The 20,000-nt window shown below is 39.4% G+C and overlaps 1 protein-coding gene across 11 annotated transcripts in view; it reads left to right on the top strand.

Moving 5' to 3' along the window:
* The window catches only part of GTDC1 (glycosyltransferase like domain containing 1), a 198,123-nt gene that overhangs the window by 117,153 nt on the left and 60,970 nt on the right, over window positions 1-20,000 (top strand). For all 11 annotated transcript variants that reach the window (XR_011152049.1, XM_069021295.1, XM_069021294.1 and 8 more), the window contains one exon: window positions 19,382-19,732. Coding sequence is in view for 10 of the 11 variants with exons in the window: in XM_069021295.1 (XP_068877396.1) it covers window positions 19,382-19,732 (351 nt within the window). In the remaining variant the exon portion in view is untranslated. The remainder of the gene's footprint in view (window positions 1-19,381; window positions 19,733-20,000) is intronic.

Here is a 20,000-nt window from a genome sequence, read left to right as displayed (position 1 = left end):
GAAAAATCATCTTTCTCTGCCTCTTCAACCCAGTAAAAAACAGGTAGTTTGAAAACACCTATTTGAGGGCCAGCACACCTGTCTCATTCAGGAAGGAGCTGCTACCATGTTAAACTATTTCCTTCTCATTGCAGGCCAACAAATTTGGCTCATTATGTGTCTTCTCTCAGTTGTTTGAGATTACAATGCCCATTTGCCCCTCTCTTTTAAATCACTGTTCCAGCAGAAGGTTTTGCATTTTGGATTGGGGGTGTGTCCTATCCACAGTAGTAAGTTGGGAAATGTCATTAAAAGGATAACAGAAACATTTGGTTTGGAAAATCCATCCAAGATCTTCGAGTCCAACCATTAACTGTGAGAAGATGAGGGCTACTTCAGTTTTCTTTCCACTCAAGAGCTGCATAACTTTGGGCAAAAGTCTTCCCCTTCTTCACTTACCCTACGGTTGAAATGGGGCTAATAAGGCTTATAATTTGTATGCTTAGTATGCAAATTGGCAAAGTAAAGCATGCTTAAAAAATGGCCAAGGAACTTGGAAAGCTATTTTTCCTATTAAATCTGAAAAAGAAGAAAGTTGCAAAATGCGGTCATCTAATTGCATCTTCACCAAGCGTGTGGTCTAAGTGCAAATGTGGCTCCAGTGTATAATCCCTTCAGGAAGTCTATTTTGCCCCAAGAGGAATGGGAGCACACTCAGCAGACTGCAGGAGGATGGGATGCTTGCAGCATTTCTTTGCAGCATAATTGCAGCCTCAATGAACCATGAATCCAGCCTAATTAACATAACTGGAACCACAGCAATCATGCTGCCATTCAATTTAGGTTTGGAACATTCCGGTGGAGTATCACAATTCTGCTGTTTATTGTTGAGACGCTCTGGAGAAGTGTCCACTTGCTTTCTTGCTGCTGTCTTGGTGAGTTTTTATTATTTCAGGAGAACTAGGGAACTTCAGAAATGGAAGACCATTGGCTTGATGGTTCCATTACTGAATCTACAAGTAACTCTGTATTGCTTCCTGTATAAAGGTACTTAAACTATTTAGTATACTGTAAAACTCAGGATAAAAGTACCAAATTTCCAAGTTAGACATAGGTTCTGAATTGTTATGGATAGCTAATGGCAAATAATTCTGGGACTATTTTGATTTAAGGAGTACATTCCCAGAATATTAAAAATAGTATCTATTACTCTTTGTAATCACTATACCTAAGAGAAACCTTTTATTAGGAAAAATATGGATTCTTTTACTGTGTTGCTCTGTAGAAAATGTGTTTTACTGTTGCTGTTGGTTGTGCTGCAGTAAAATCAGGAAGCCACAGAAGGAGTTCAGGTACCACTGGTCTTGGCATTAGGGCAAAAGAACCACCTTTTTGGGCTAGAGAAGCCAAGGGACTGCTGAAAATAGCAGTAGGTGATAAATTGGGCCTGAAGATGGAGGGACAAGGAGGCTTCCTGCATCTCTCGGCCATCAGATGATGGTCTTGAGTGCTGGCACTGAAGCCACTTCTAACTGATGTCACAGCTTGGATGGGTGAATCACAGAGTCATTCAGCTTAGAAAAGCCTTATAAGATCATTGAGACCAAATATGGTCTGGAAATTCCAGAAAAATACTCCAAGGTGGTTTTTTGTTTTGAGAATTCTTTGTCTTGTTTGAGTATTCTTTGATTTGTTGCATTTTCCTTGGATGTAACTTCAGCCCTTTCCACTGATTCAGAAAATTCTGTATTCTTGTTGACTCCCAGACACTGAATTTCCAATTTTTCATCTTTTTTTTTTTTTTTTTCCTTGATGAAGTTAACTCAGGAAGTGAATTCTTAAACTTTTCACTCTTAAGTATCTGACTATAAATTTATCATTAGGGAATTCAAAGCCTTTTTTAGTGAAGTGGTGGCTTACTTATCTATTTTTTTGCAAGTTGTAACTTAAAATTAACAGTTATTTATAATGAGGTAGGCTATACCCTCTAATTTTGCATTAATCTGTTTTTAACCTCCTGTATATAACTCAGAGCAGTCTACAGACAACATGTATTATTATTATTATTGAATAAGAAAGTGAAGAAATCTGACTTTCCACAGTGATTCTTCATCACTCCATCCTCTGAACAAATCCCAGTGGCTGTGGGAGGCTCTGGAAAATTCTCTGTCATAAATCTGGGTTTTAGGTGTTGGTTAGTCATTCCCAGGAGGATTAGTACATGTTTTAACTGAGACTCTCCAGTTAAACATTTATTAAAGGCAGGGTCAATCAAAGGGCTGGCTGCAGTCGAGGAAGAGCTGAAGCAAGTGCAGAGAATAGCTGAAGTGGTTGGTTCCTGGAAGAACTGAGTCTGTGATTCATCCCTTTGGAAATGAAGGAGGAGAAAGCAGTGCCAGTTAAATATCACAAAGGGTTATGATAAACATCCAAACGATGGGGAGAGATGGTGGTCTTTCAGCATCTTTATTCCCTGCAGCTGTGATGTGTAAGCTCAGGAAGATGACGGAACATTGATACTTTCAGAGTTCAATAGTCACGCTTGTTACTGAAGGCACTTACTGAGAATTGACAGAAGAAACTATTTTTGAGGGGAGTTTCCAAGGAGAGATCGTATTTCTAGTTTAGTGTGCAACAAACCCAGGATATTTGAATGGTTGTCAGATCTGGGGGAAAGACAGAATAACTTCTCTGTGGTAAAATATTGCAAAGGAAATAATCAGTCTGCTTCAGAACCAGTATTTTTTATTGTTTGTAGGTGCAAATTCAAAAGTGACTCAGATCAAATGTGTCAGAAGTAATTTGAGTGTTTGGTATTTTAAATCTAATGGCACTGTTTCCACAAAAGCTCCTGGACTCCTGGCTGCTTTTAAAACATTTATATATACTTTTCTGCCTTTTATACAAATTCATGAAACAAGGTCCTTGAAGACACTGAAAAATTTAAGCTGGTCATTCTTGCTGAAGTAAATTGATGAAAAAAATGTTAAGAAAATACATCTGTAGACAAATACAGCCCTTTCCTCTATGCTGTTTGAAGATGTGTTCAGGCTGTTTGAATGCAAAATAATGGCAATTTTTCACCTCTGATGTCTATCAATGTGTTATTACTATGAGGTTATTTTTTTAATGAGTCGGTGCTAGGCACTGAAGCAGTACATTAAGGAATATTTTAAGGAGAGGTAAATAAAAAAAAAAAAGCACCCAAAATTTTTGATGAGGACTTTGTTCCTTGTGCCTCGCAGAGGGAGCTTTAGTAGAGATGGCAAACCGGGAAAGCCATGGGTAAATGGGAAAAGAATGATTGAAAACTAAGGGTGTGGTGATGACCAGATGGAAAAGGAAGCTGAAATTCTCTTGTTTTGGGGACTGTGACCTACTGCAGTGACTGGTGAGGCCCTTTCAATAAAGAAATTTTCCTAAGTATCCAACCCAAGCCTCCCCTGCCACAACTCCTCTCATCCTTTCACTTTTTACTTGGGAGCAGAGCCCGACCCCCCCCGGCTGCCCCCTCCTGTCAGGGAGTTGTGGAGAGCCACAAGGTCCCTCTGAGCCTCCTTTTCTCCAGGCTGAGCCTCCCCAGTCCCAGAAAAATGGGCTCTGAGACATGAACCCCAAAGCCTCTGGCTCCAGTCTCTGCTCCAAGCAATTTTCTGAGCATCCAAAGGAGCACAAACCCTATTAAAAAAACAACAAGAAAACAGGACTTTGATTAATTTTAAGGTGATTGCCTCTTAAGAGACTCTGAAAATGGGTTTCCAATTAACAATCTAGTTTACATAAAAGGCACATATTGATGAACATAGTCCATGACTTTTTGCTCAGTCCCATTATTCTCCTCTAATTCATCTGTAGAAGCTAAGATTTCCAGTGATCTCACTCTTTGCCAAAATCTGAGGGACTTAGAGGTTAATGTTTTTCTCATTTTCTGGTGACAGTTCCATCTTCCCTTTTCTTCACAAAGAACAGTAAAGGAAAAGGAGGAATTTGCTACCAGAAAGCACCCAAAGGTACTGATGATGCATCAAGAATTAGCTGGATGCTCTTGTGAGAGCTGGAAATTCCCTAACACTTTTTTGGCATAAAATTCTTCTGAATAGCTGACAGCCAGATGTTTTTCCCATTCATATTCCAAATTGTTTTCAATGCCAGATCTCACTGATTGACAAATTTGAGTCGCCCATCCTGCTATGAGCCCTTCTCCTGCAAAATGCAGAATGGTATTAGTACAAACAAGATTGTGAGAATCAAAGGTGATACAGCAGCATAATGAAAGTAAAGCAATGTTCTTTATGCTTATTCATGTGAATACTGGTGGGACACCTCTTAGATTAGTCATACAGCCTTCCTTAAATATATCTGATCATGAACCTTACCTTCAGTCAGAGCCAGTTATATTAGAAGAGCTGATTGCACTCATATTGTGGAAAGGATTTTTTTTTCCCCCAGAAATTGCTTCTGTAAAAAAAAAAAAGGCGTATTTTAAGAATTCTGACTTCAGACAAATAATCCAAAATTGATGCTTGATTGAACTAAAGAACCAAACACAATTTATTGCTTGATCAAAATTGTAGTGAAAAATACTACCCTTCTGTTTGAAGGACCTCCTAAAAATATCCCAGTGGTTATTAGTGGTGACTTGAATCAGTTAGAGGTATAGATATATTTGGTATCAGAACAAAAAAGAAACAGTATTTTTAAGCCCCTGAGGTTTAAAGATCACACACTGTTGTTATATTTGATGTGGTACATCAAGCTGTCTGTCCAAACTTCTTCTAAAAGATGAAACTATCTCTTTCCAGTTTGTAGGCTTGCTATAGTATGAGTATATATTAAATTTGTCTATTAATTTATTCATTTGTATGATTTTAAGCCTTCTCTTCTTGGTAAAGCATTTTTTCCTAAATGCATTGACATGAATAAATACCTACATAGAGCTGAAGTTCTTGGGTCCACTTTGCCCTGAGTGTCACAGTGGGTTGGGTTTTCTATTAGTGAAGGTCCTCAGAACATGAAAGTCCAGCTCTGTGCAGGGGCTCAGATTAGATCTGAATGCAAGGAAAAGCAACAAAGGTCCACAGAATATCTGGAATCTGCAAATACTTCCTGTGCTTAACCTACACTTTCGTTGCGTGACTGTAAAGAACAGCAAATCTTTGTTCTTTCCCCTCTCAGTTCCCATTCAGTCAGTTCAGAGACACAGGAGAAAGGTTTTGGGGAGCAGAGTCGTTATCAGCCTTCCTACAGTTTGCATCTGCTTCTGTCAACAGTGAGTACATCAAACCCAGGAGCTTACAGCCACTTTTAAACATCAAAAAAGTTTTGCAAAAACATATAAAAATATATATATATATACGCACACACATATATTATTTATATAACATATAAATGAATATGAACAGAGATTATGAGTATGAAGTTACTTTATGCTTTTAAAGTTTAGCTCATATTTGAGTTAGTAAGAGCCAGAGCCCTGTTTTTGGATTCATAAGGGAATTACATCTGCCTTAGGTGGAGAAAGAGCAAGAGTTTAGCTTGCTAAGATTCCAAAATGTTCAAGTGGGGTAATTAGACTTCTACAAAGACAGAGAATAATTTCCTGAGTTGGAAAGACCCGCAAGGGTCATTGAAGTCCAACTCCTGGCCCTGCACAGGACAACCCCAAGTCAGTCAGGCTTATCCATTTATGAAAACCTACCAGGGCATTTCTTGGGTCTGTAATCCAGGAGGTTCCTCTAGTCAGCTTTATTTAATAAAAAGATAAGAAGATCTCAGAAAGGCCTTTCTTATCCTCTGTGCCTGCTGGGAAGGTGTTGGTGGATCTGTGCACGGGTGGGGTTGCTGACCATAGGTTCAGTGATGCATATGTAGAGGAGGCTATAGCCTACAATTACTCGGAGCTGGAAATGTGGAAAGAAAAAGAGTCCATTGCTTCTCAAAGCTCAGCTCATGTGATTTGAATCTGGAATAAGTTAATAGTAGACTAATCCTGTTCATGGATCATCAGCTGCAGAGGTATTGTCAAAGAGCTTGTGTCCCTATTCACTGGAACACCTGTATGTAAAGCCACGTCGTAATTGTTCAGGCACGCTGAATCAGACTTCTCTGCCTCAAAACAAAATAGAAAATATAAATATATGGAATGTCCCAATCATCATACTTATTCTTTTCCTCATCTCAACAAGGTTGCTGTTTTGGCAAACCCTTGTGAAAGCAATCCACTCTTTTCAGCTAAAAGCCATTCATATGGCGACAAACCACTGTTCTTCCCTTTATATCTGTATTCATTCATTTAAACTCCAAAGCTTTCCAGCTTACTTCTTGGATTTATAGCCAGCTGGCTGCTGCGTTTAACATGAACATGTTCTGACTGTGCATGACACGTTTTTATCTCATTTAGCCCGTAATTGTTGTGTTCACTCCAGGCCACAGCTCACCTGTGGGTATTTAGCATTGACTGTGCAAGTTCCCAAAGTCAGTTCCACCTCCTCGCCTCTGACAATTTGCTGTTATTAAGTAAAAAATAAAGCTCAACCCCAAAACAACCACCCGAAACCCCCTCCTTGGAACAGATTTGGATAAAATGAACATGTTCAAGATGGTGGGCTGCAGCTGAGCCAGCTCCTGCAGGATTAGTGCCCACTTTTTGGCATTTAAAATAAACTTAGAATGACTTTTTAACACAAGTGCTTTAATAGCAAATGAGGAACGGGTGGTAAGGCAGGGAAGGACATATGCGCTTCTTTTTTTCCTTGATTGCAGATTTTCCCAAAGTTAATCTGATAAGTGATACCTGTGTATTAACAGATTTCTACAGTCTTAGAAGTCAAAGAAATTCAGTGGAAATGAAATCCTGAAATAGCTGCCCTAAGTTACTGAATCATCAGAGAAGCTTCCATTCAAAGCATGAATATTAAATTTTGTTAGCATACTTGAGCTTTGTAGGAAATACAATATGTTATTATTTTTCTTTATGCAACACTGCTGGTTGCTAAAAGCAGCAATAGAACCATTAATTAATAGTAGTAGTCCTGGATAATGTCATAATAAGCAATACAACGTATTAAAGCACATTAATTCTTGCCAGCTATCAAGAGGAACTTTTAGATATTTGAAAGGCCCATTAGGTTTGTTTACATTCTGAGTGGAAGCTGGTATGCTTTGGCAGGGGCTGAAACACAGTTTAGTACTTCACTCCAATGGTGTTGAATTTCCTGACTGTCGTGCACAGTCAGTAATATATTGTAACCACTTCAGGGCAGCCTGGCTCTCCAGGACAGAGGGTACAAGCCAGAGCGGGGCATTCCCCAAAGCTAGGGTGTCTTTGCTGCCATAAAAACGAAAATAACTGAAATTATATGTAACAGAAGCAATTTTCCACAATGGAAAAGGTGGTCAAGGAATCACACCCGTGCCTTCAGGTGTATTAACAGAGCAACAAAAATGTGCTGGGCTTTAAATTGCACTAACAATCTGGAAAGGATTTTCCAACTGGAGTTATGTTAAGTGTTAATAGTGAAACCTGGGTGCTTTTTCCTTTGATCTCTCCTTGAGCTCATATAGAATAATAGGATCAAAATAAAATGCCGTTTATATGAACACCTTGTTCTTTTGATCTCGGCACCAAAAATTCTGTCTGCAGCTACAGCCTAGCAAACAGTGCATCTGCTCCTTTTAGTTGGACCTTCTAGTTATCATAACTTTTAATAAGTGGTGTCACAGCCAATTTTCTGTGCAGTTCATGAACTTGGTCGTCAATTTTTGCCCTAAGAATCTTTAACTACACTTTCAGAAGAATTTAGAATGAGGTATACAGGACCTGTAAACTATTGACTTCTGGTTGGTTGTGCACATGCACGTTGAATGTATGATTTAAACATCTGTATGCTGCAATGTTTCAAACTAAAAAGTTAGTTGTTCTAGGAGCACTTGGGCAAAACTGCTGAATTAGTGTTGGCTAGATGAGAGAGGATGTTTGAGGGGGAAGAACATCTGGGGTAATGGTGGTTTTCATAGGTGCTAGGTTCAGGATCCCTGCTTTCTCCATCAGAGAGGTGATGGGCCCTGTGATGTCTGGGTGGTAGCCAAGCTTTTCTCTTCATCACCCATGTCTGCAGGAAAGAGCACAGAAGTGTTACACCTGGTAGTTATGGATCCCTTTAGTTTTATGTCAAAGTCAGAGGGTTCATGGATGAACATGAGCACCCTCCAGCTCTTTATTCCCCAGGGCTGATGGTCAGGAACGTTCCTTTGGAAGTCATTGTTGCAAGCACTTAAAGTAAAGGCATTTGCTCATGCTCTTTCAATTCTCTTAGTAAGATTCATTCTTCTCTTTGACTCCCCTGAAGCAGCTGAGCTGTTTATTCTGATGACTGATTGTGATCCCTGCTTTAGTTGTCGTAACCTCCAAGAGCAGAAGAGCTGGGCACGAAGCACTGTGCCAAATGAAAGCAAATAAACCCAAGTCCTGCAGTTCACCAGTGTTGTAACTGCTGCTGCCCAGGAAGAGGAATTAACAAGTGAAGAAACACTAGCTAGGAGAGATCCAGTGGCCAAGCAGAGTCTTGGGTGTCAAATGTCTCTCTCAAGCTTTGCATCCCTCTGTAATTTATATTTAGCTGCTAAAATGGTGTGATAGAAGCAGTCAGCTTGTGAGGAACACTGCTGGGAAAGCGTTCAGGCTCTTGCTGAAATGGCTGCACTTGAGCTTGTGGCACACAAGCTGTCCTCCAGCAAGTTTTTTTTTGCAGACTTAGTTGGCTCTCTGCACTCTGTCACAAGGCAGGAGTGTTCCAGAGAGCCATAACCATGGCTATAACCTATAACCTCCTTCTTATAAAGTAGTGCAGTGTAATTCATGGTGTGCAATAAAGATGCTGAGCTGGTTTGAGCAGCAGAAGCAGCAAGGATGTGTTTGTGCAGCACTGCACTAGGATTGAGGCATCCTGCTGGGGTCAGGTCCCCATGCTAATGCAGCCACTCTGCCTCCAGTCCTTCCCTAAGCAGTACACAATTAATGTAGGAAAGTTTGCTGCTGTAGTTGTCCTAAAAGGCAGTATCTGCCCAAATCTTAATTTTAGCAGGTTGTATGTCCCTGTTCATCTTCCACCAGTTCTCATTTCCTATCCCAGAATTCAGACCTACTTTTTTGCATCAATTAAAGGAAGGTTGTGGGACTCTTTGGCCAAGGAGTTCAAAAGCTGCAAAGATGGGTAGTTTTCCTCCCTACAATAGGAATGTGATTGCCCTAGTTCTGTGGTTAGCATTGAAACAAGTCAGCTCTGTCATGAAGTCAGTGGGGTACAAGTTAATACAAGGTAGTAAAGGAATAAAACAGCAAAGTCCACAGTCTTTTATGACAAAACCAGTATGATCCTGCTGCAATATAAGGCCCTGCTGTGAATGGTATTTTGTGATGCTTGGATAAGTGCAATTTACATATACACAAAGTGTATGAATAAAGTTATAAAAGTATACTTGGTATTTTACTTTTTTTTTCCCTTGAAAGTAATTTTCTATTGTTCAAACTTTCAGCTTTCACTGGTTTTGTTTCCAAAAACCCCAAAAGGAAAAGAAAATAACAAAAGTCCATAAAGGCAAAAGGGATATGTTCTCATTTCAGTTCACAGAATTTCCTGCCTTTAAACAATACAAATATATGCCCTTGGGTTTCCAGTGTGCTGGAAGGATACTGAATCCTTGAAACAGATCAAATTAAAAGCAAGTCCACTATAGCAACATCGAGTTGTAGCAGCATGTCCAATAGATCTCAACAAGAATTTGTTAAGGGAGCTTTAACCACGTTGCCAAGCCTTACAAAATCCTAAACTGCTGAATCCATGAGTGAATAAACACTTATAAACAGCAAGTTCTAGGCTGAATGAGGCACAAGTAAAATCTGATGCTTAATTAATTGTTCCCTGTTCATTACAGGCCCCATTCAAAGCAGTTATATTAAATATAACTTTGAAATGTATTTGCAAACAGAGCGGATGTGGACAGTTGGTGTGCAGTTTTTAACATCACAGGTAGCTCAATGATGGGCCATCAGCATTTTACAGAATTTCCAGGGACTGGCTCCCCAGGAATTCTTCTGGCACCCAGATGCTGAAAGCCAGATGATCAGGGATCACAGATCAGCGTCACAGTCATCCTGATTTATACCAGAAGAAGGGAGTCCGTGGGTTTTGTGGGGTTTTTCCCCCTGTAGTGACACTGCTACTAGTAGTATTAATATTTTTAGACCTTTTTGAAAAAAACTTGATCCTTTCAGAGCAAGACTGGAGACTTGTGGTGTTTGAACAATGCATGAGATTGTGACCTACTGTCAAAGCTGGGATTAAAACTTGGAATTTCCTCTACTCCACACTGTGTAGTTGAGATACAAATGCTACACATTTAAACTTCAGTTGTAGTGCAAAAGCAAAATGCACATGAATATAGTAAAACATTTTCAAATGGAGGTCAGAGTCTCTGCATTAGCAGGTCCTGAGGGACAGAGCCAGTTGACTGGACCATCCAATTTGAATGCCCTGTGGCTGGGATGGTTCCATAACAGGCAAAAATGCATTTTTCTTACTATTTGAATATTGTATTATTGACAAAGTGTGGTTTAAATTTTGGTGTGCGTACAATTATTATTTTTAATTAGTTTTCCTAGCTTTTTTCAGTTAAAATTTCGTGTGAAAGCAGGCTTCACTGCTTATTTATTTCTTGGGGTACCTGAGAAAACCTTAAATAGTTCAGGTGAAGTATGTGTTTTCCTGGGAAACACACAGAAGTTTGCATTTGCGCAGGCGAGTGAATTATCAAAACCAGATGTAAGCAAGTGGAACATTTTACATAAATTTATTAAAATCATTATTTACCTGTAAGTTATAAGAAGGGCTTAGTTGCACTAGTTTGCTGCCAATATGTACTGCCAATAATCTGCCAAAAAGCAGCTTGCTGGCAAAATCCCTGAAATGGTTTGCTTATGATTGCACAGAACGTTACAACCCCGAGTCAAATGAAAACCTACTATAAATGAACTCTTTGATGGTGGATTCGCTGGAATATGGTATTGATATATGGTGTACAGTTTATATGGATTATGTATACTGTGCAAGAAATATGGATATCTATTAAGGGTAACGTGATATGTAATCGGTTAGGACAGTTATTGTTTTCAGTGTTTGCTAGGAATAAGATCACAGGGTGACTGCTCAGTTCTGAAATACAGATTATTCCCATGCTGCCCAAAGCACCAGCAGGCCATTTCTCCAATTAATATAGAAAGACTATTGAAAATGTAAAATATCTGACATCTATACAGAGTAATTTTAAAGGCAACTTTACTTCTAGGAACAATTTATACATTACATAAACTTATATTTTTCATCCAAGTATCATTTCGAGAATAGCAAGCCTAAATATTGGAGGCCATGGGGAAACATAATATTACGATAATGTTCTTTGGTGCGGTTTGGAAGGTTTTAGGAAACATTTGGAAGTATTTTTCTCATAAAGTCACTTAACTATTGAAGTGTTATGATAGCACTCCCTTCTGCATTGCGTATGTTGCAAAGCAGCCTGGTTAAAGGGGACATTCATCCTGTACATCCTGATTAGAAGTAGTTCCACAAAACAGGAAATTATATGTTATGGGATCCTGGCTTTAGTTTAATTAAAAGGAAAAAAAAAAGAAATTCAGGTGTGATATCGGTTTTCAAACACCCATTTCCAGTTGTGTTTAGCAAGAGGAGATGCTGTATTGTGTAGAACTCTTCGTGAAATTTGCATCCTCTAAATAAGCACTTGAGAACTGAGCTACTTTTTTTCTGTTTAAGGAAACACTAGTGAACATGAACAATCCTTTGGAATCCTAAAGAGCCTTAAAAACCTTGCAATTCTCAGAAGCCTAACTTTTTTTCCCCATAGTGCAATTCATTCTTTTGAACTTCTGCAGAAGGAGAACTTAAGTCAACAATTTCTAAATTTCTGGCAGTTGTTATCAAGAGGACTCTTAGGGCTCCAAAAGTTACTTTGTGGTGTCGGTGCAGCAGATCTATGTGGTCACAGTGTTTAATTATAGAGAAAATTACTTTTTTTTCTGAACTATGAATTAATCCATGTATTCATATCTTGCACAAAAAAACACAGAAGTTATTTTCACCTGCACTATAAAATATGTATTTTAGTTCATTACCATCTTTCTAAGGAGTTCTTAAATTACCATCATTCCATTTGTGGAGAATGATGGGCATAGAAATTATAACTGCACAGATTCTTGTATTTAGTGTGAAAGGATTTCAGGGAATTGAAGACGTGAAGTCAGAAATAATATATTTAGGGTCAAACTCAGTCTCATTTGATGTCAAAGAGAACTTTGTCTTTCACTTTGCCTGTTTCACTGCAGGCTGGTGTTTTACATGGATTTTGGGGAATAATTTTTGATACACTGGCACAGGGTGCCTGGAGAAGCTGTGGCTGCCCCTGGATCCCTGGAAGTGTCCAAGGCCAGGCTGGAGCAGCCTGGTGTAGTGGAAGGTGTCTCTGCCAATGACAGGGAGTTGGAACTTTGCTTTGAGGTCCCTTCCAACCCACTCTGTGATTCTGTGAATGGGAGTTGAAGAACACTTTTGTTAAAATCCTGGTCCTCTGGGGTGTGGGCTTTACATTGCACCTGAAGCAGGGTTCTTCATGTTAGAAATTCAAATGTAATATTGAGGGGAAAGTTAAGAGGTCAGTTTGTGCATCCTCCTTAGATTGACCTACAGATATGACATCTTAGAGCATTAAAAATTAGGAGTTTTTGTTGAATTTGAATTAAATAGATTGGAAAGAAGAGTGTAAATGTTAATTAGAAATGGGCATTTTTGACAGTGTCAGTCTTCTCTCTTTACTATTGGGATCTCTCTTGCTTTCCTCATCTTCCTTCCCCACTCGAATGGACCAAGTTGAGTCCAAGCCAACTGCCTGTGGTTGATCTGGATCCACCCTCTCTTCTCCAGGACCACCTTTGGATCCTGCCTGCTAACCAGGCACCCACTGGAGTGTCAGGGTTGTTGCATTCAGCTACTTTGTTACTAAACCAGCATTATTTTGGCTGTTTTGTCCAATACGCCCGACCTTGTGATATCCCTCCCTGGTTTAGGTGTTGTCTAAGTTACCAGATCTTCTCTCTGGCCAGGAAGGAAGATGTCCTGGTCAGCTTTAGCTCTCTCCCATGCTGTTGTTGTTTAACGTCCGCCTGTGAATTCTCCATTCTTGACCTTTGGTGAGAGTTAAAATTTGCTTGGATGAGGCTCTTGAGCAACCTGTCCAGCTCAATGAGCCTTCCCATTGAGAAGAGCCCTTTTCCTCTGTCTTGGAAAGGAGAAGATAATGATCACACCTCAAATAATATTTCTTATTTCGACATCTTGCAGTTTGCAAGCAGGGTATAAACCATACTTATGTACCCAGGAAAAGACAAATTCTGCTGTGGGAAGACAAGCTGAGCTGCAGACCTTGGATTTTCTTTTGCGATGCCCTTCCCCGTGCTTAATCTTGGCTCTGTTCAGTTTTCTTTCTGTTCTCTCTCTTTGCTCCTAATCCTTGTCCATGCTTATAAGCCCCTAATATTTATATGGCATTATCTGTGTCAGAGATTACTGCTGACAAGTAATCTCTTCCCTCTTCTGAACGAAGAATTACAGCCATTGCTGAAGATCAGAAAGTGAAATTAGATCCCTGAAAGTATGTGACAGCTTCAATAAACCCTAATATCAAATTCCCTGAATATTGGGGATCTTCTTTCAAGCTTTTGGGTTTGAACTGTAGTACAGGTTCAGGACACCTGACCACACTCAGCAACATTTTTTTTTGCTGCAGGGCAAAATGTGACAGTAGTTGCAAAAAAAAAAAAAAAAAAAATTGCAGAAATGAACTATGACTGTTCTCCCAGTTTTGTAATTTCTTGCAATCTTTTGAGAAGTAGCTAAATATAAACAGCATCAGTACACTGTTATCAGCTGTTTCATAATATTGAAGATAAAAATATAAATGTATGATTTTATATATAAATAAGTCAAGTATATACTAATGGAGTTGCTGTCTGTTCCAGTTTGGCACCCAAAAATCTGCTTTTTAAAAATTTTATTTATTTATTTCTTAGAACAGAATCAGCAAAATTCTTGAGTTTTGAAAAAACAGCTTTGGTATTTGTACAGTGCTTGGTCAGTAGTATGTCTGCATGGCTTGGGAAGGTGTCCCAGCCCATGGCAGGAGGATTGGAATGGGGATAATCCTTAAAGTCCCTTCCAACCCAGACCATTCCACGATTCTATTATTTTTAAACTTTTTAATGGCAATATAAAAAAAAAACCAAAACAAAACAAACCATTGCGCTTTCAGACCTCTAACTTTGCACCCAAATGTAGCTACATTTATAGAAGGGCCAGTTTTTAATAATTAATTTTTTTATTTATTTATTCCTTCCTTCTTTACAATCTCTTGAAGCAGTAGTGTAATTTGGTCTAACCTAAACCAGCACTGCAGTTCATCTTTCTAATGTGGTTTCTATCATCGAGCAGTGACATCATGGCCCTTCCATCCTTTTTTTTGTTGTTGTTTTTAATAAAATGGTGCACAAAGTGACTGTTGGTGCCATGGAAAAGAAACCAATCCCCATAAATAACTTTTCATCAGGGCAAATAAAATGCTGTGAATAAACACATGCAGTGGAACAGGGCAACATATTAAAAAAAAGAAATGTGTGTGGGAAAAAACACGTCTGCTTCAAGGAAAAGTACATGGATTTCCTCAGAGCAGGGTTTCATGGCATAAATGAAAAGAAAATATATAATATATAGGTTGTGAGTTAAAAAAAAATCTGTTACTCACAGTAGCAAATATGTAGCAAAGATTGAAACCCTGAATTTCAGAATATTGAATTTTTATTTCATATGAACTTAGTTTAATATTTAACCCATCTTTTTAACTAAACATCTAGACCCAGTATGCAAAAAGGGAAAGTTTTCAAGGCTTTGTAGAGCCTTCATAAAGTTTTAAAATTGACTGTTCAATGTGTTGGAGAGCCTCAAAAATCTGAATAAATAAAAGAAATTTGAAAACAAGTTGTGATACTAAATTTAGATATCTAAGTCTTCACTGTTTGTTCTAAACTTTCAGTGTTTAAATATATATGAGTTATGCATAAAAGTAAAACATTTTCCATGTTTTTTTAAATATAAGGGACAGTACCTTGTGGAATCTGTTGAAAGTGTTAATATTTGTAAGTTTTGATGATAATTCTTTTTCTGGAAAGTTTCACATGTGCAAGAGTTCACTACAACAAGTTAGTAATAATAATAAAATGCTTCTCCCATATTTAAAATAAAATTTGGTAGCATTTTTCTTGTGTGACTGGTGTGTTTTGTAATTAAGATTGAGAAATGTGGTGTGTCTTTCTCAAGAACTAAATCCCACTTCTCTGCTGTGGTAGCTCTCTAGGTGGTTTTATAGAATCATGGAGTAGTTTGGGTTGGAAAGGACCTTAAAGATCATTTCATTCCACCTTCTGCCGTGGGCAGGGATACCTTCCACTATCCCAGGTTGCTCCAAGCCCCATCAACTTGGCCTTAGACACTTCCAGGGATGGGGCATCCACAGCTCCTCTGGGCACCCTGTGCCGGTGTTTCACCACCTTCCTCATAAAAAATATAAAATTTTAAAACATTCTTTCTTATCTCTAGTCTTTCAAGCCTGTGTCTGCTCCTGCTCCAGCCTTGTTTCTCCATAACCACCGTGGTCATATAGAAGCTCTTGATGTTTTAAATGACTGAGATCTGGGCAAGTACTGGATGGAGAGATACCTCTGGAAGGTGGCAGAAAAGAAGAATTAATGTGAGTCTGGAGCAGCAAAAATGTTCTGGAGAAAATGTAAACACAAAAAATGCACTAACTAGACATTGTCTTTTCCCAGCATGCTTCTGGGAAATGCACATGAACAGGTTTAGATGACTTTGTGTTGTTATTAGTTTATTTTCAGGTCATTTATTTATGTGTCATAAAGAACATTAGCTGGTGGTTAGGGACTCCAATATCCATTATATCATTCCAATCATGTGGACAAGTTTATACTACACATGATTTACAACGGCCTTTCCACCGTAGAAATTGTTCTCTTCAGGTACAAGGTTTTATTCGTGGTTGTATTTAGCAAAATCCAAGTGGCTGAGCACGGAGACATCTTCCAATCAAAGTCCAAAAATTAATGCCTTTCCACGAACACCATGGATTGCAGCAAGAGCTGTTTATGGCTCTCTGCCTACATCTTTTATCATGTCTCCACTGTTGTTAGTAAAATATACAGAACTACTTTATGCCAAAACAATGGAAGTTAATGCAGATAACTTGTTCCAAAGTTAACTATCAAATAAATCTCTTTCTCTTTTTTTTTTTTTTTAAACTGTTAAGTGAAATGGTGTTCTAAAACTTAAAAATTGTCAAGATGATGAATACTGTGTGTGTAATACAAGTAAATACCATGGAATTGATTGCACACACATGTCTTAAATAAAAGATATTAAAGAGTATATTCCAGAGAGAAATCAGTGGAGTTTTATCTAATATTATTAGGAATTCTGCAATGACGGATCAGATTTATAAGGGTTGAAAACTAAGTAGGAAACCTGTTCAGAAACAGAAATGGTGCAGTGAGTGGATGGTTGGCCAGGAGATTGAAGACAGGCAGGGGGATACAGCCTGACTAGGTAGCCTGACCTCTCACACCTCAAGCAATTTGTCTTAACAGCAGTGATTTTTCAAAATACCTCAGCCAAATTTGGGTTGGTAAATCCATCCTTTCAATGCAGTCACAACTTGGTGGTTTAGGGAAAATGCCTTAACCTGTTTCTCCTTCAGCTTTTCCCACGTGTAAATATTTAAAAGTACATCCTGAGGGGGCTGTGTCTGTACTTCAGAGGATCCACCATCATCCAGTTTTAGGTCTATGGCCAAAGGCTGAGGGAATTGGGATTGTTCAGCCTGGAGAAGAGAAGGCTCCATGGAGACCTTAGAGCCCTTTCCATTGTCTAAAGGGGCTCCAGGAGATCTGGAGAGGGACTTTGGACAAGAGATGGAAGGACAGGACAAGGGGTAATGGCTTCAACTGGCAGAGGGCAAGGTTAGATTGGAAAGAAATTCTTCCCACACTGTGAGAGTGGTGAGGCCCTGGCACAGGGTGCCCAGAGCAGCTGTGGCTGCCCCTGGATCCCTGGAAGTGTCCAAGGCCAGGTTGGATGGGGCTTGGAGCAACCTGGGCTGGTGGAAAGTGTCCCTGCCCATGGCAGGGGTCTTAGAACAAGATGGTTTTTAAGGTCCCTTCCAACTCAAACCACTCCATGATTCTATGATTCTGTGTATGGAATTCAGTCATACCAAATTCATACTTCTAAACTCAGAGAATCTGAGGCTGGCTAAGGCAGTGAGATGGGAATGGTTTAATTCAGGCTCATTTGGGAACCTGGCATGTTTGTAACACAGGTAATGGATTTCGATGAGGGTATTTAATGTGATTGAACTTTTCTGGTTGTATCTCCAGAGCAGCTCCAAAATGTGATGGTGAGCATTAGGAAAAAAGGCAGATCTCAAAGGTGATTTAGTCAGTGACTTGAAAATGCAGCTTATTGTAGATAAAACAAAAATTATATGCCAAAGAACAGCAAGCCAAATCAAAGAATACACATTACATGGAGTAGTTATGCAGTGTACTGACTTGGGAAAGGAGCTTTAGAGGTTTGAAGGAAAATCCTCAAAGCGATTAGTCAAGAGCACAACTGCAGTAAAGCTCACATAGTCTACGTGTGTTTTTATTTCAGTAGTGATTTTGACAAAAAAGGGTCTGTTTACATTCAAAGGCACTCCATTGCAGGGTGAGGTGAATTATTCTTATTTTCGGGAATATTTGTTTTGACAGAGAGGGAAGGGAGTGGTTTGTTCTCAGCCCAGAAAGGAGCTGTGATGGAGTAAAACTCTGAAGCACTGTGGAGGAGGTTGATAAAGTGGAGCAAGTGTTGGCTTTAGTAAATGGTTTAACGAACAAGCTACAGTCTGTAAACATTTGGAAAATAAAAGGAAACGAAAAATTTAAATGTCTCTACTTATCTGGGAGAACCACAATCACACTGAAAGGCATGTGAGTAAATAATACATGGGTAAATTAACTTGAGGTACAGGCAGCTGTTTAGACTGAGGAACCTATAGTGGCCATGCTTGGAGTCCTACCCATGTTAATTTAGGAGGGTCATGGTTGAATAAAGGAGCTTCACTCAAGTGTTTCCTGGGGCAGATCCGTAGTTCTTAACTACTTTAATTCAAATAGTAAAACTGGACCTGCTTAAAATGTTAAATTTCATCTATTAAAAAATATGAGTTCTGTGGCTTCCATGTAGCTGTGCAAGTGCATCCTGCTGTTGGGAAAGGGTTTCTGCAGCATGGACATCAGGTGGAAGAGCCAGTGGTGTCTGATGCTGTCTGTGGCACCTCAGCAAGGTCATGAGTAGCCCTGCCTGAGTTCCCCCATCTTAGTGTTTGTTGACTACTCATACCCATGAAAAACCACAGTGGTTTTATCCTGTGAGTGGATGTACAATTCAATCCTCTCTCCCAGGTCTGGGGTTTTCTTTGTAAATTGTAATTAATTGTTTTCAGTTGGTTACTGTATAAATTGCAGAATTATTAAGGTTTGGAAAAGACTCCTGAGTACCTGAAATCCAGCCTTTGACCAATCACCACCTTGCCAACCAGACCATGGCCCAAAGTGCCACGTCCAGTCATTTACTGATCATCTTCAGGGATGGTGACTTTACCACCTCCTTGGGCAGTCCATTCTAACGCTTAACAATCCTTTCCATGAAGAAATTCTTCCTGATGTCCAACCTGAAACTCCCCTGGCACAGCTTGAGGCCACGTCCTCTTGTCTTGTTGCTGTTCCTTGGGAGAAGAGGCCAATCCCCACCCGGCTCCATCTTTCTTTCAGATAGTTGTAAAGAGCTACAAGGCCTCTACAGCTGGGATAAAGGGATTGCTACCAATCTTAGAGGTAATCCTGGCAAAAATTCCAAGACTTTTCTGGCAGAGTTGCCCTCTTACTTCCAGAGGTGTTTGCACTGTTTTATTTTAGCAGGCAAATAGTTTTATTCTCCCTGTTGATGCATGTGTCATTAGGGAATGCATTGTTTTATATCACAGGTACCATATTCACTAAAATCTATATAAAATGTATCATTTCCTGAATCCATCTTGTTGTTTAGATGGATGTAAAACATCAGCCACATCTTACCTTCTAATATGCTACTATTTAATTAGTTGTCAGGTGAAACTTTAATCCAGCATAAACACAATACAATTTTTTTTTTTTTGTTCTTTTTCCTCACAGGTTCATGCCAGAGCATAAACTTGCCCATTTGGAAAAGGTAATTGGTGTTAAAAGGAATGGAGATTCTTATCAGCCAGAGGGGCTGCCTGGCCAGCAGGAGAGCAGAGCTGTAATGAAAACCAGTGATGCACATCCTGAGTCTGGACTTTGTGAGCCCCAGCCTGGACTCTGCACCACACAGCACGAGGGGCTGCCCTCCCCACCAGCAGCCCCAGTCCAGGCTGAAGCACCAGAAAGTACAAATCCCTATCAAGGGGAAGATAAGCAACGCCTGACTTTTAACCTCTCTAATATCTTGAGTGGACTGGACTATCAGCAAAGACCTCTGCACATTGCCTGGCCTCACAGGTGGTAAGTGAACAAACCCAAATGCTCTGCCTTCAAAAGATTTATGGGTTTGGGTTGATCCTTTTTCTGTGCCTTCTGCCAAGTATAAAATAATTTCCTAAACGCTGCACACACACGTGGAGGAAAGACCCATCACTAACATCTGATTATTGGGAATAATTTGTTGAATATGCACGTTCAGTAACGCTAACCAGACGCTTAAACAGCGATGTCAGTGGTTCCTCTCTTTACTCCCAAGAAAAAGATATCCCTGCTACTGTAACACTGAGCA

Source organism: Aphelocoma coerulescens, chromosome 7 (genome assembly GCF_041296385.1).
Source record: "Aphelocoma coerulescens isolate FSJ_1873_10779 chromosome 7, UR_Acoe_1.0, whole genome shotgun sequence".
Taxonomy (NCBI): domain Eukaryota; kingdom Metazoa; phylum Chordata; class Aves; order Passeriformes; family Corvidae; genus Aphelocoma; species Aphelocoma coerulescens.
Note: the sequence above shows the minus strand (reverse complement) of the source record. Positions and strands in the feature narration are given on the sequence as shown.